The sequence below is a fragment of the Fistularia commersonii genome, chromosome 25 (genome assembly GCF_037954325.1).
Source record: "Fistularia commersonii isolate RoL2024-O1a breed Wild chromosome 25, RoL_Fcom_v1.0, whole genome shotgun sequence".
Classification (NCBI taxonomy): domain Eukaryota; kingdom Metazoa; phylum Chordata; class Actinopteri; order Syngnathiformes; family Fistulariidae; genus Fistularia; species Fistularia commersonii.
Genome location: NC_141308.1, coordinates 13,437,108 through 13,452,500, shown reverse-complemented (window position 1 = coordinate 13,452,500; position 15,393 = coordinate 13,437,108). Strand labels below are relative to the sequence as shown.

The following is a 15,393-nucleotide window of genomic DNA, read 5'->3' as shown; positions in this document are numbered from 1 at the left end:
TCCGCAGGGAGGGAACCCGGTCCCCCTCCTGAACCGAGTCCCCACCCCTTTTAAAAATAAACCGTCCAACGGCAAGAGCTGCCACCTAATGGTCTTACTTTAAAAAGACAAGAAAAACACGTAACCTCCCTCAGCTGGAGAGGAACCGGAGGGGAAATCAATCTGAGGAGAACGATCCGGAGGAACGAGGAGCTCCTCGCTAACAACCCTAGGGGGCAGTAAATGGACGGCTGGGAGGAAGAGGAGTCCGGCTCTAAACTCAATTCCGCTGTACGGTCGGAGTAACGTCTAAATCAGATACTCCCAGAGATTGGATGGGGGAGTGCGGAGGGAGGGAGTACCGAGGGTAAAACCAGGACAGGAAAAACTTTAGCTGGCTGATTGTGTTCGATATAAATGTTGATTTCAGCTCATTTTACCGGCTGGAGGAGGAAGTACGGTCTGTACATCCAATACCGCTGTGCTCTTCTGTGCTTGTGTGTGTGTGCGTGCGCATGTGCGTGCATGTGTGTGATCGAGTCATCCTTCAGAAATTATCCGGGAGCAGAAGATGTTGGGTTTTCTTTTCTTTCTCGCCGTGTTTCACTCAAAAAAAAAAAGAGGCCTCAGTTACGAGGTGAACACCTTCCCTTTTCCCGACACCTGTCGGCACAAGTTGCGAAAAGCGGGTACGGCTAGTTTGGGTTAGCAAGTATGGCTAGTTTGTGGCAGTGGGTGTAGCTAGTTGACAACATGACTGGTCCGGTACTTGTTTGGGACTATGGGCATCGGCTAGCGGAAATGGGTACTTCAGGATAGCCACTGTGGCAACCAGTGGTTGTAGCTAGTTGGGGACATTTTATGTGGGTTTATTTGGAGTCGTTGGCTGAGATGGTGTGAAAGCAGGTTGGAATGGGTGGAGAAAAGTGTCAGGGGTACCAAGAGATAGAAGAACATCAGCCAGAATAAAAGGAAAGGTGTACAAGACAGTGGTGAGACCAGCGATGATGTTTGGACTAGAAACTGTTCCAATGACCAAAAGACAGCAGGCAGAACTAGAGGTTGCTGAGATGAAGATGTTGAGGTTCTCTTTGGGAGTGACCAGGATGGAGAGGATCAGGAATGAGTCTATCAGAGGGACGGCACATGTTAGATGTTTTGGAGAGAAGGTCAGAGAAGCCAGACTGAGATGGTTGGGTCATGGACAGAGGAGGGATAGAGGATATATTGGTAGACGGATGCTGGAATTGGAGCTGCCAAGCAAGAGGTTTGGAGGAAGACCAAAGAGAAGATTTATGGACGTAGTGAGAGAAGATATGAAGGTAGTTGGTGTGCGAGAGGAGGATCCAGAGAATAGGGTTAGATGGAGAAAGTTGACTCGCTGTGGCGACAACTGAAGGGAAAAGACCAAAGGAAAAGAAAAATTTGTCACAGGGGTGCAGGACATGTATGACCGAGACAAAGTGATGATTGAGATGGTTTGGACATGAACAAAGGAGTGTTCATGGTGAAGATCTGGGTAGAAGGTTGCTGAAGGTGGAGCTGCCAGGCAAGAGGTCTGGAGGAAGACCAAAGAGAAGATTTATGGACGTAGTGAGAGAAGATATGAAGGTAGTTGGTGTGAGAGAGGAGGATCCAGAGAATAGGGTTAGATGGAGAAAGTTGACTCGCTGTGACGACACCTGAAGGGAAAAGCCAAAAGAAGAAGGCTGAGATGGTGTGAGATGGTGGCTATGGCTCGTTGGAGAAGGCTTGGCTAGTTTTGGGAAAGTACAAGAACCTGGTCGTAGCCCTGTGGGCGCATCAAAATGAAGATGGCAAGCAGTGAAAGAGGGAGTGAGCCACCGATGGCAAACTTGGCTACGGTAACGGAGGAAGAAGCAGCTAGCTCGCGCTAACAGCAGCGGCCTCTCTGGTCCTGGTCATGTGACCTCGGTCAGTCAGTTCGCCACCAAACCGTCAGAGCAGATTTGGACAAAGCGGTGAAGAAATGGCACCTCCTGGTATTGATTTCAAACGTATCCGTTTGATCGCTACAAATCGGGAACCTTTCGGCGCCCGTCCTTCCGCCCCCCCGCCGCCCCCGGCGTCCTCCATCAGCTCCAGCTGATCTGGAACGGGAGAACAGATCAAAGTGGAGCCGTAGACCAGAATCCTGGCGCCGGCGCGCCGCCTCGTTCCAGCCAATCGAGTCGCTCTGGGATCTCCCCGTTATCACTGGCGAGGATTATTTCAGACAAGTAAAGATCAGTGCAGTGAGGGAGTGGAGGAAGAGGAGGAGGAAGAGGGGGGTTGGAGGGGCTGAGAAAAGTCCAGTTTAAGATCTTTAACTAGTTTTGGGCAGAGAAGAAGAAAGACTTTTTTGAAGAAAAGAAGCTGAATCTCCTTGCCGGGAGATTGAAGCCCCCCCCCCCCCCCCCCCCCTCGCCAGGGGGCGGAGTCATTACAGCCTGGCCAATCGCAGAGCGGCGTGTCAGGCTACCCGGGGCGAGGCGCCGAGTACGAGTCAGTACCTTCTCCACGGAGCTGGATCTGGATGGTACCGGCGGAGTTCCCTGTAGCTTCGGAGCAGCAGGCAGGCGCAGTACTCCAGGAGTACTCGGAAGCAAAGTACCTCAATCCTGAGGTTTATATTTACCGGTCGCAGTCCACCTGGAGCGGAGAACCGAGGAAGGATGGACTTCTTCTCCTACGATTGGCCTTCACGGAGATGCTGCGGCGCCCCTGACAGGTCAGCTGAAGCATTGGCTCTTTCAAGCGCACTTGTACTTCTTCTTCTTCTTCTCTGTATTTGAGGTTGTTTTGGCAGCTAGCCTTCATGGCGCTAGCACCTCTTAGCACTTCTCTTTCTTCAGGATTCTCGGTCAAAGGAATCAAGTCCGCTTGTCCATCTTCTTCATCTTGTTCTTTGTACTCTTTGTTTGGGTTTGAAGGCAGTTAGCCTTCATGGAGCTGCTCTATCGCCCCCTAGTTGTTCTGCCTGTCACTGCAGAGTCCACTGAAGTGTTCGCTCTTTCAAGTCCACTTGTTCTTCTTCTTCCTCTTCTTTCTTCTTTGTACACCAGGGTTTGAGGCAGTTACCCTTCATGGAGCTGCTCCAGCCCCCTCTGGTAGCTTTGTCTCTTACTTCCATGTTCGCCAATAAAGGAGTCTTTCAAGTCCACTTGTCCTTCTTCTCCGACTTTGCCTTCTTCTTCACAGGTTGGGTTTCCAGGCAGTTACCCCTCATGGAGTTGCTCTTCATCTTCACCGTTCAGAACTACATTTAATGTCACATACCTTCCTGTGATGGATTGTCCTCCCGGGATGTCGACGTCCCGGCTCCTCGGTAGTCGTTCTGAAATACTTTCAGTCCGTGAAGTGGTGCATGTAGGGAGCTTCTCATTCGCCGGGCACCGCGTCCTCCCGTCCAATCAGCGCAGGAATCAACCTCTGCAAGGGTCAGGCATTTTTGTTAGCTTACATCACCTGTAGGGGTAGCATTTAGCCTCCTGGGGAGGCAACGGAGAGGCAGCTGCTGCCCCCCCCCCCTCCAAGAGGTACCAGAGGTAATAAGTTCTTAATATCCACTAAAGTTCCTTCGCTCCCCGCCGCTCTTATTGGACTTTAATTATTGAGCGGACGATATTTTATTTAAAGCTCTAAATGACACCTCAAATGTCTTCTTTTTTTTTTGTTTTTTTTCACTTAAGAGACAGGAACAAGAGAAGCTTTGTCCCCAGCAGCCCCTCCAGCTCTGTAACAAGCGGCGATCGCATGGTAATAAGGCCGTATCCGTTCCTGGCGGGCGAATCCTTCCAGGCGTTTCATGGGTCAGAGTTTCATCCACGAGCTAGCGGCGGCGGCGGCGAGCTAGCGGCGGCGGCGGCAGGCTACCGCGGCGACGGCAACCACGTTATCAATATAATAACGGTTTAGCGTCCATTCTTGCTTCCTCCTCCTCCTCCTCGCCCTTCCTGGGACCTTGGCCACTTTGCTGCGCGGCGGCGGCGGCGGCGCTAAGCTGCGCGGCGTCCCCTGCGCACGCCGCCGGGCTCTGCCCCCTCGTGGGCGAACGGGCCAAGATTTATGAGGCCTGACAGCACTTAATGAAACAATTACCTCCGGCAGCCCGACGTGGCTGCTCATGTCCGGGGGTTAATTATAATAATCAAATATTCCAAATCACGCCGCGTCCTCCCGCCCGGCCCCCCCCAGGGCGCGCGCGGCGGGGAGATAAAGATATATGATGTCCGCCGACGTCTGGCCGGCGTCCTGACAAACAATGATGGAGCAGCTCGGCGCCGGGGAGTCGCTCCCGGCGGCCGACCAAACGGGGACATCGGGTTCCGTCAGAGCGATGAGTCACGTTGCGGCAGAACAATCAGCGCGATGAAGAACCGCCGACGCCGTCCAGGACCGCCGCTGATTCCCGCCGATTATCCGCTTTACATTTTCCCCTCGTACGCCGCCGTCTAATTTATGTGCGTTTAATTTGTCTCCGCCTCCTCCAGCCTTCGCCACAACGATTGATAAAGGCCACTCATCAATCAGCGGATCGGTTTCGCTAAAAAAACATGCGGCGTCGATTAATTCGGCTGAACCCGACGTCCGCTAGCGCCTGATGTTTTGGTGTCCGTCCATCCCATAATGCCCGGTTCGGCTTAAAGTTCTTGACCACCGCGACCCTGCTGCGACTTGCCCGGAGTAATGAACATTTGACTTCGGGGTCTGGTTTCCATGGAAACCATCATAACGGCGCCGTCGTTTCGAATACATGCTAGACGTAGCAAATAAACACCCGGTCATGTGATCGTATCCCACTTCCTGTGCGTCTTTGGCGACTTCCTGCTTCTCCGGCTGTCCCCGCGCTGACGCCGCCATCGAATCTATTATAAATAGACGCGCTCTGCAAGTTGTTGCCCCGGGGGGCGGGGGCGGCGGCGGCGGCGTAAAAGCCCGGCGCCGCGACACGCAGCCGCTAACTGGGTCAGTCAGAAGCTAATGCTAATTAATGTTGCAGGTTCCCCCTGCATCTTTAAAGAAGCTCACAAAGAACAGCTCAGGTGGAGGCCGCGGCGCAGGGATGACATCCGCGGCGGTAAAAATAGGACGCGGTCACGGAACGGCGCGAGAAACCCGGCGGAGCGTTAGCGCTCGCCGCCGCCGCCGCCGCCGCCACCGCCCCGGACGGCTTAACGAGTCTTACCTCTAAAATCACCCGATGATTAATTCAGTGACTAATTACCAGCCCGGTGCTCCCGCGCCGCGGCCGTCATATTCTGCATCATTAGCTAACGCGGGTGGAGCGGGCGGGAGCCCCGCGGGCGCCGCCGCCGCGCACGTCTGAGCGTGCACGTTTAGTTAAGCCCTTTGTGTCGCGACCCACTTCATTGGTAGCAGATGGATGGCTGTGGATTTTGCCGGGTATTTTTGGACTTTCTATCCGGTGGACCTCCTCCACCTCCACCTCCACCCTGATGGAGAGGCTCTGACGTGTCTTCTCTCTCCGAACCCCAGGCAGAAGAACTTCGCCCGAGGCATCGAGCAGCAGCTCCCGGACGGCATGGTGGTGGCGTCGGTGCCGACGGAGGTCCAGTGCCACGAGGAGCTGTCGGACCCGGTGCCGGATCCGGAGTATCTCACCGGTAAGGAGTGAGTTCCCGTGCGAGGAGGAAGCGGTGACTAATCGTGGTCGGCGACCGGGGCCGTCTCGGGTTCTGGTTCTCGATCAACGTTTGAGAACTTTCGTTTTGTGGCTCCGCGGACAGAAGCTGGACATTCGTTTTCCAAATGCTCAGAGACAGAGCTAGCCGGGGATGATGCTGCTCACAGATGAAACCAGTCAAGGGTGAAGTTAGCCACAGACTATGCTAGTCACAGAAGAAACTAGCTACAGAGTATCCTAGTCACAGTAGAAGCTAGCCACAGACTATGCTAGTCACAGTAGAAGCTAGCCACAGACTATGCTAGTCACAGAAAACACCAGCCACAGACTATGCTAGTCACAGAAGAAACTAGCTACAGAGTATACTAGTCACAGTAGAAGCTAGCTACAGACTATGCTAATCACAGTAGAAGCTATCCACAGACTATGCTAATCACAGAAGGAGCTATCCACAGACTATGCTAGGCACAGAAGGAGCTAGCCACAGACTATGCTAGGCACAGAAGAAGCTAGCCACAGACTATGCTACGCACAGAAGGAACTAGCTACAGACTATGCTAGTCACAGTAGAAGCTAGCCACAAACTATGCTAGTCACAGTAGAAGCTAGCCACAGACTATGCTAGTCACAGAAGAAACTAGCTACAGACTATGCTAGTCACAGTAGAAGCTAGCCACAGACTATGCTAATCACAGAAGGAGCTATCCACAGACTATGCTAGGCACAGATGATACTAGTCACAGACCATACTAGTCACAGTAGAAGCTAGCCACAGACTATGCTAATCACAGAAGGAGCTATCCACAGACTATGCTAGGCACAGATGATGCTAGTCACAGACCATACTAGTCACAGTAGAAGCTAGCCACAGACTATGCTAATCACAGAAGGAGCTAGCCACAGACTATGCTAGGCACAGTAGAAGCTAGCCACAGACTACGCTAGTCAAAGTAGAAGCTAGCCATAGGCTATGCTAGCCAAGAGCGTCATAATAAGACGCTCGCCAATGCTAGCTTTATTCGGCACTTGCGCCCCATGATGACCACCAAGGGGGAATCATACGCCGCCATCTTTGTAGTTTTAATCGAACCGAACACAACTAGCACCAAATCATTCGTCTGAGTCGTCCCCCTCTGGTGTGTCGGCGCCCCCCGGCCGCCACCCTCGCCATTTTGGCTCGCCGCAAAACCGCTCACTCGTATCCACACTTCCATTCGTTTCCTCAAAAGCACTTCACCGTACGTCAGGTCAAGGGCGCGAGGGGGCGGAGCCTCCAGCCGGAAAGTGGCATCGGGAACGATTGTTACCAAGCAACGTCGTCCGCCAAGTCCGTAATGAACATGGAGGGGGAAGTAGGTAAACATAGGCGGAGTGATTGTTCCAGCGGCGTCGGGATTCATTAGCCGCTGGCGTCCGCCGCTGTTGTCTTCATTACCCGAGCGCTCCGTTGCCAGGCGCAAAGTGAAAACCCGTTTCCATGGAAACGGGATGTAAAAAAAAAAAAAAAAAAAAACAACAAGCGAGGGCGAGCGATTACCCGCCGCCGGAGGTCGACCCCGGCGCTCCTGAGTTCTCCGGACCGCCGCGACCCCGCGACCCCTCCCCCCCCCTCCCCCGCCAGATGGCTTCATGGCCATCGCCACGGTGACGCAGCGACCGTGACGTCCAAGGTGACGGACAATCCGACGGCGGCGCTTCTGACCGCCGTTTTATCGCCTGCTTCGGAGGATATTAAAGACGGTCTAATCTAAATGGATCTCCAGCTGTCACTCCCGCACGGCCGCCTGCGAAGCTCAAATCCTTTTATCCCGGCGTCCGAAGGGGGCGGGAACTCGTCCAGCTCGCCGCCGCCGCTATTACACGGTAATAACATGAATTGCCGTGTTGTAACCGGGGCGTCCTGCGCGGTCCGAATAAAACGCTCGTCGGCGCCGTTCCGGTGGCGGAGGCGGCTTTTCCGGAAGTTTCATTCAGAATTTTAACTCCTCACTGGGTTTGGGCCTCCGTCGCCATGACAACCACACACCAAAGTGTGTGTGGGTGTAGCAGCTGAAAAAAAAAACCTTGCTCGCCGCGTCACCCCCTCCCTAGGAGTCGTCCGGACGCCACTTCCTGTCTGATGACCCCCCCCCCCTTAAGCTCCTCCTTTATTTAAGAAGTCTGGCAGGAAGTGACACGACGCCTCGCCGCGCCGTCAGGACCGATGGCGCCGTCACCGGGACGCCTCATGGAACCTGACAGGCGTTCATCCGGGACGGCCTTGAACGCATCGCGCTGCAGGCGACGCCGCCGTCCCTCCATCGCACACGTGTGTGTGTGTGTGTGTGTGTGTGTGTGTGTGTGTGTGTGTGTGTGTGTGTGTGTGTGCATCTCTGTCTGCAGAGCTTAGCGCCCGTTAGCTGACACCCCGGTTAGCAAATGCCACGGACGATCCGTCTCTTCTGGCGGAAACGAGCTCTGGTTTTTCTGTTCTACTTGGTTCTCGCCACGTTCTCCATGACAGGAAGAAGGTTCTAGGTTCCACACCAGCGCTCCTCTGGGTTCCCCTCATGTTCTCCGTCCTTCTCCGGGCCTCAGCGGGCTCACCAAGGACTCTGCTGTAGGTTTGAATGAGAGGATGGAAGGTGTGTGTGTGTGTGTGTGTGTGTGTGTGAGAGTAAAAGCGAACATGTGGTCAACGGACTCGAACAGCGCCGTGTAAATCCAGTCCATTTAGCGTTTACAAGCGCCGCGGACCGTGACCCCCCCCCCCCCCCCCCCTCGCCATCTGAGACAGCTGTGGGCGAAAAATGTCCGCCGGCGCCGACGTGGGAAGGTTTTTTTATTCCCCGGCTGCGTGACCGGATGACGCCGGAGCGCCGTTTTGTCTCAGGTGAAGCTAAGGGCGAAGCAGGAAGTGAACCGAGCGCTAGTTCATGCGGACGACGACGGCGTTTTGTTTGTTTACAGAAAACTGGATCCGGAGCAACATAATCCCTAGCATGCTCCAGTCGGCTGGCATGAAGCATTTAGCATCTTTTAATCCTTTACACACACACACACACACACACCTGCCCCAGCTAGCTGACGCCTAGTCAACACCCAGCTAACATCTAGCTTATTCCTAGTTAACACCGAGGTTACCCCTATCTAGCACCCAGCTAATACATAAGGTACTCTTAGCTAATACCTGGCTTACCACCTATCTTACTCCAAGTTAACACCTAGCTAACACCTAATGTTCACCTAGATTACTCCTTGCTAACATCCAGCTTACTCGTAGCTAACAGCTAGCTAACTCCTTGGTAACATCTAGCTTACTCCTAGATAAAACCGAGGTTACTTGCAACTGACAATTAGATTATGCCATACTAACACCTAGCGTACTCCTAGCTAACACCTAAGCTACTCTTAGCTAATACCTGGCTTACTTCTTGCTACCAGCTACCTTCCTCTCACTTAACACCTAGTTTTCACCCAAGTTACTCCTTGGTAACATCCAGCTTATTCCAAGCTAACACCCAGCTAACTTCTGGGTAACATCTAGCTCACTCTTTGTTAAAATCAAGGTTACTCGGAGCTAACAACTAGCTTATGCCATGCTAACACCTAGCATACTCTTAATTAATACCTAGGTTACTCCTATCTAGCACCCAGCTAATACCTGGCTTACTGCTACCTGCAACAGCCCATACTCCAAGTTAACACCTAGCTAACATCTTGTTTTGACCCAGCTTACTCCTTGCTAACACCAAGCTTGCTATAGATAAACACCTAGCTTACTGTTGGCTAACACCTAGCCTACCGTCTCTGTGCAGCTAGCACCTTCATCAGTGAGCCGCTAACGCTTATGATGCCAATTAACGTCCCCGCCTGCCCATTATGGTCATTACATCCAACGCGATAGCCAAGTTAGCCTCCGGGTCCCGACGGGAGAGGCGTTAGCGGTCCACTATGTCACCAAACTACAAAGTTGATAAAAAAAAAACTACAAAGATGGCCACCTGGGGTTCAACCATAGCGGCCGGTGAATTTGTCACCGTATCAGCACTCCTCGCCGCCGCCCTTCAGCACGCCGCCACGTCACCACCCCCCCCCCTTCGCGAGTGGAGAAATCATTCATCTTCCTCTTCATCTCCGCGACCGAAAGCAATTCATCAGCGGGCGGAGGCCTCCGTCGATGGCTCCTCGGGGAGGGCGGAGGAGAGGGGCGGCGCACAAAGGCAAATACGTCTTGATTTAATTGGAAAGCGAGCGTGGCGGCGGCGGCGGCGGCCGGCGGCCAGATTTCCCCCAAGATCGAGCCGGAAAGATAGCCGATCGGGGCAGGCGGGAGGTGGGGGGGGGGGGTGGAGAAGGGCGGCGGCCATATTCCTGGGACTTCTTTAAAACAAAAACAAAGATGGCTGCCGTGTTTATTTATTTATTTATTTATTTTACATTTAAGGGGAAAAAAAAAAAAAAAAAAAAAAGGACGGACGACGGCTAATTAGGGATGGAGACAAAGCGGCTGATGAAGGGATGAAGGGATGATGATCACCTGAGGCTCCTGGAGCTCAGATGAAACGGCCGCCATTGATCTGACAAACTGCAAGCATCAATGGAAAAGCAGCGTTCAAGGCTTTTTTTTTTTTTTTTTTTTTTGCTTTTGTTTTGTTTTTCGTCTCCGGCGCTAATCGCCCTGTCGCTAATTACTCGCAGGTCAAGACTGAACGGGAGGAGGAGGGAAGGGGGGGGGGGAGACTGTTTCTTCATAAAATGTGGATAGTCTGACTTTTCCCAACTGGATGTCCAATGGTCAGATGGTCAACTGGTTCTGCTGTGAGGTATCCAGTCGGTTAAATAGTCACAGACCAGGTAGACTAATGGTGAGGTGGGCAGGTAGACCAGTGGTGGGGGGTCAAGGTCACCTACGGTGAGGTGGTCAAGGGGACCAATGGTGAGGTAACGGGTGGTCAAGTGGTCATTTGGTCCTTCTCTTACTTTTCCCAACTGTGTGTCCAGTAGACCAATGGTGGAGGGTCGGGGTTACCAATGGCGAGGTGGTCAGTAGTCAGGTAGACCAATGGTGAGGTGGTCAAGGGGTCATGTGGACCTTCTCTTACTTTGCCCAATTGTCAGGTAGTCGGGTAGACTGATGGTGAGGCAGCCAAGTAGACTAACTTCTCTAACCTTTCACAACTGTGTGTCCAGTAGACCACTGGTGGAGGGTCGGGGTTACCAATGGTGAGGTGGTCAGTAGTCAGGTAGACCAATGATGAGGTGGTCAGTAGTCAGGTAGACCAATGGTGAGGTGGTCAGTAGTCAGGTAGACCAATGGCGAGGTGGTCAGTAGTCAGGTAGACCAATGGCGAGGTGGTCAGTAGTCAGGTAGACCAATGGCGAGGTGGTCAGTAGTCAGGTAGACCAATGGTGAGGTGGTCAGTAGTCAGGTAGACCAATGGTGAGGTGGTCAGTAGTTAGGTAGACCAATGGTGAGGTGGTCAGTAGTCAGGTAGACCAATGGTGAGGTGGTCAGTAGTCAGGTAGACCAATGGCGAGGTGGTCAGTAGTCAGGTAGACCAATGGTGAGGTGGTCAGTAGTCAGGTAGACCAATGGCGAGGTGGTCAGTAGTCAGGTAGACCAATGGTGAGGTGGTCAGTAGTCAGGTAGACCAATGGCGAGGTGGTCAGTAGTCAGGTAGACCAATGGTGAGGTGGTCAGTTGTCAGGTAGACCAATGGCGAGGTGGTCAGTAGTTAGGTAGACGGATGGTGAGGTGGTCAAGGGGTCATGTGGACCTTCTCTTACTTTGCCCAATTGTCAGGTAGTCGGGTAGACTGATGGTGAGGCAGCCAAGTAGACTAATGGTGAGTTGGTCAAGGTGACCAATGGTGAGGTAGTCAGGTAGAACAGCGGTGAGGGGGGTGAGGGTCACCGATGGTGAGCTGGTCAGCATGACCGATGCTGAGATGGACAGGTGGTCAAGTGGTCATCTAGACTTTCTCTTACTTTTCCCTATTGCTTGTCAGGTAGTGGCGGTGACCAGTGGTGAGGTATCAGGGTGACTAATGGTGAGGTTGTCAGAGAGGCCGATGGTCAGGTGGTCAAGTGGTCATGTGGACCTTCTCTTACTTTTCTCAACTGTGTCCGGTAACTAAGTGGAACAATGGTGGGGGGTCAGGGTGACCAATGGTGAGGTGGACAGGTGGTCGAGTAGTCATGTGGTCACATATTCAGGTGGTCATCTGGTTCAGGCATCCTGATGGTCAAGTGGTCGGTGAGTCGGGACGTCAGATGGTCAGGAAGACAAAGAGTGAGGTGGACAGGTAGTCAAGTGGTCATGTGGCCAAACTGTATGTCAGGTGGTCAGATGGTCAAGTGGTCAAGTAGTCAAGTGGTAGGGTAGTCAAGTTATCAGATGGTCAGCTGGTCAGATATCCAGATGGTCAAGTGTTTGGTTTCCAGATGATTCTGTCGGATTCAGGTCGTCAGATGGTCAGGTAGACCAATGGTGAGGGGCACAGGTGGTCATGGGGTAAGTGTTGACTAGGTAGACTAACAGTGAGGTGGACAGGTGGGCAAGTTGGAAGGTAGACTAATTGTGTGGTGGACAGGTGGGCAAGTGGTCATCTGGTCAAGTGGTCAAGTGGTCAGGTATCTAGATGTTCAAGTGTCCAGGCGGTCCAGCAGAGGCAGACCATCAGCGAGACGGGCAGATGGGTCGACGGTCCGCGGGACAGCCAGCGGGAAAACAGCACCTTTCGCGTGATTCGCTTCGCGCCTACGGATTAAAATATTGTGGGTTTCCATGGCAACAGTTTTTTTTTTTCCCCCCCTACCGTTTGTGATGGAGCTGTTCCATAAATCATGAAGCCCACTGTGATATGAAGAGAGCGAGGCGATGCGGGGATGGAGGTCAGGTGTTATGAGCGCTAATTTCACGACGGTACGTAGCCACCGCGCCGTAAACGCTACGGATTTGGTTTCCTGATGCAGATCTACAGAAGCCACGGAGATCAACCTCCTGATCGGACTCCTAGCTTCAACTCCAGGCTGACGCTCCCTCTAAACATCTACAAGGCCTTCCGAAGCTGCGTTACCAGGACGACCAATCCAGGTTCTCAGCAGAAGAAGACGCTAACAAAGCGCTAGCCTTGGAAATCAATTCATTCCATTAGTGGGTAAATTTTACCCAGATTGCAGTTTCACAGGCGCTCCTGGCGTTAATTCGACGAAAATCACGAGGGAGGAGAAAAAAAAAAAAAAAAACAGGCGCTCTTTTCCGGGAGCGACGGAAGAAAAGACGAGTTTTTTTTTTTTTCAAGGACGGAGAAAAAGATGGAGGAAAAAAAAAAAAAAAAAAAAGTCAGATTTGTTCCGACGGCGTTTTTTTTTTTTTTTTCCACCCGGATTTCAAAATGTCAACAAAGGTGTCCGCCGGTATAGAACCCATGGTGGTGGAGGGGGGGGGTGAACTCCACACCCGCCGCATCTTTGAAATGTGTGTGTGTGTGTGTGTGTGTGTGTGTGTGCAGTCATCAAAGCAGAGAGTTTGCGCCGGTATTCCTGGAGAAAAAAAAAAAAAAAAAATCGTAAAAACGGCTGACGCAGGGTTTTTTTTTTCGCGGCAGACGCTTGAAAAGAGACGCGGTGGGGGAGGAAGTGGAGGAATCGGCGTCGCGGCGAGAACGGCTTCAAACGAGGCGCCATTAACAATTCATACGCTCATTAGCCGCGATCGGGGTCATGGAGGGCGGAGGAGGCGGAGCCTGTGGGGGGGAGGGGGCGGAGCCAGGCGGGGGGGGGGTCGCGATCGAGTGACGGGTTCAACAATGTCACGCGTAACACACTTTTGACATTTAAGAATAAGAATAACTTTATTAATCCCGAAATAAAAAAATAGAAATAAAAATAAACTATAAAGTGTCTCAGTGAAACTATAAAGTGTCTTAGTAAACAGTGATAAAACTATAAGTGTCTAGAAGTGTCTCAGTATTTACGCTAATGGTTAGCTAAATGCTAATAGCGCGTAAACGTACGTAAGAAAACATGGCTGCTACGACGTTCTGCGTCCCCATCTCGCTCTGAGACGTCACATGATCTATGTTTCATAACCCGCCCCCCCCCCCCCCCCCCCTGCGGTTTCTGGCGCCGAACCCCTCGCGGCGGCGGCGGCGGCGAGCGAACGAGCGAGCGAGCGAGGAGCCGCCGTTCTCACCGGAGTGGATCGGCAGGAATAATTCAGCATGTGTTTGCTTTGAAAACATGCGGCGCGAGCGAGGCGGGTGAATTATTCAGCACCCAGACTCATTGTGGAGGCTGAGAAGAGCGGCGTCTGTCGGGGCTGAAGGTTCCCCAGATTCCGCCGTGAGATCCTGGCGAGAAGGTCTTTACTTCTCTGGTTCTGGATCTTCCGTCCTTCCGTTCGACTCGTCTTCTCCGAACCTTCATCCCGACTCTTTGTCTCGATTTAATCTCTGATTGATTCGTTCAGACTTTTTTTTTCTGACTGTTCACTTCTGGATCTTTTGGTTCCCAACTCTTCTGCTCCGACTGTTAATTTCTGATTAATTTTTCCCGACTCTTCCGCTCCCACTCTTCAGTTCCAAGTCTTCTGTCTGATTCTTTAGTTCCGACTCTTTTGTTCCAACTCTTCGGTTCTGATTCACCAGTTCCGACTCTATTTTCCAACTCTTCTGATCGATTCTTCAGTTCCGACTCTTTTGTTCCAACTCTTCTTTTCTGATTCTTTAGTTCTGACTCTTTTGTTCCAATTCTTAATGTTCAGATTCACCAGTTCCGACTCTTTTGTTCCAACTCTTTTTTTCTGATTCTTTAGTTATGACTCTTTTGTTCCAACTCTTCTGTTCTGATTCTTCATTTACGACTCTTTTGTTCCAACTCCTCTATTCTGATTCACCAGTTCTGACTCTTTTGTTCCAAATTCTGCTTCTAAACTTCTACTCTGACTGTTAATTTCTCCTGACTCTTCTGTTCTGATTCACCAGTTTCAACTCTTCTGTTCCGAATCCTCTGTTCTGATTCTCAAGTTCTGACTCTTTTGTTCCAACTCTTCTGATCGATTCTTCAGTTCCGACTCTTTGTTCCGATTCTTCTGTTCTGATTCTTCATTTATGACTCTTTTCTTCCAACTCCTCTATTCTGATTCACCAGTTCTGACTCTTTTGTTCCGAATTTTGCTTCTAAACTTCTGTTCTGACTGTTCATTTCTGAATTTTTTTGTTACCAACTCTCCTGCTCTGACTATTAATTTCTGTTTGATTCGTCCTGACTCTTCTGTTCTGACTCTTCTGCTCTGATTCTTCAGTTCCGACTCTTTTGTTCTGATTCTTCGGTACCGACTCTTTTGTTCTGATTCATCATTTCCGACTCTTTTGTTCCAACTCTTCTGTTCTGAGTCTTCGGTTCCGACTGTTAATTTCCAATTGATCCGTCCCGACTCTTCTGTTCCGACTCTTCTGTTCTGATTCATGATGAGATGAGATGAGAACAACTTTATTAATCCCGAAGGAAATTGTTGTGCCAGAGTTTCGAGTAAAAACATAACAGTAATAGACAATAGTGGAAAGGAGGAAGAATAAGAAATATAATGAAATATAAATTGTCTTAGCTGTTAGCAGTAACTACAAATCATCAGTTCTGACTCTTCTGTTCTGATTCACCAGTTCTGACTCATCTGCTTCTAAACTTCGGTTCCGACTGTTAATTTCCAATTGATTCGTCCCGACTCTTCAGTTCCGACTCTTCTGCTCCTTCACTTCCGTTCATTTCTGAACCCATCGTCC

General features: G+C 51.5%; 1 protein-coding gene across 5 annotated transcripts in view; it reads left to right on the top strand.

Moving 5' to 3' along the window:
- The window catches only part of astn1 (astrotactin 1), a 216,182-nt gene that overhangs the window by 108,852 nt on the left and 91,937 nt on the right, over nt 1–15,393 (top strand). For all 5 annotated transcript variants that reach the window (XM_086172000.1, XM_086171999.1, XM_086172003.1 and 2 more), the window contains one exon: nt 5,479–5,606. In XM_086172000.1, the coding sequence (XP_086028126.1) occupies nt 5,479–5,606 (128 nt within the window). The remainder of the gene's footprint in view (nt 1–5,478; nt 5,607–15,393) is intronic.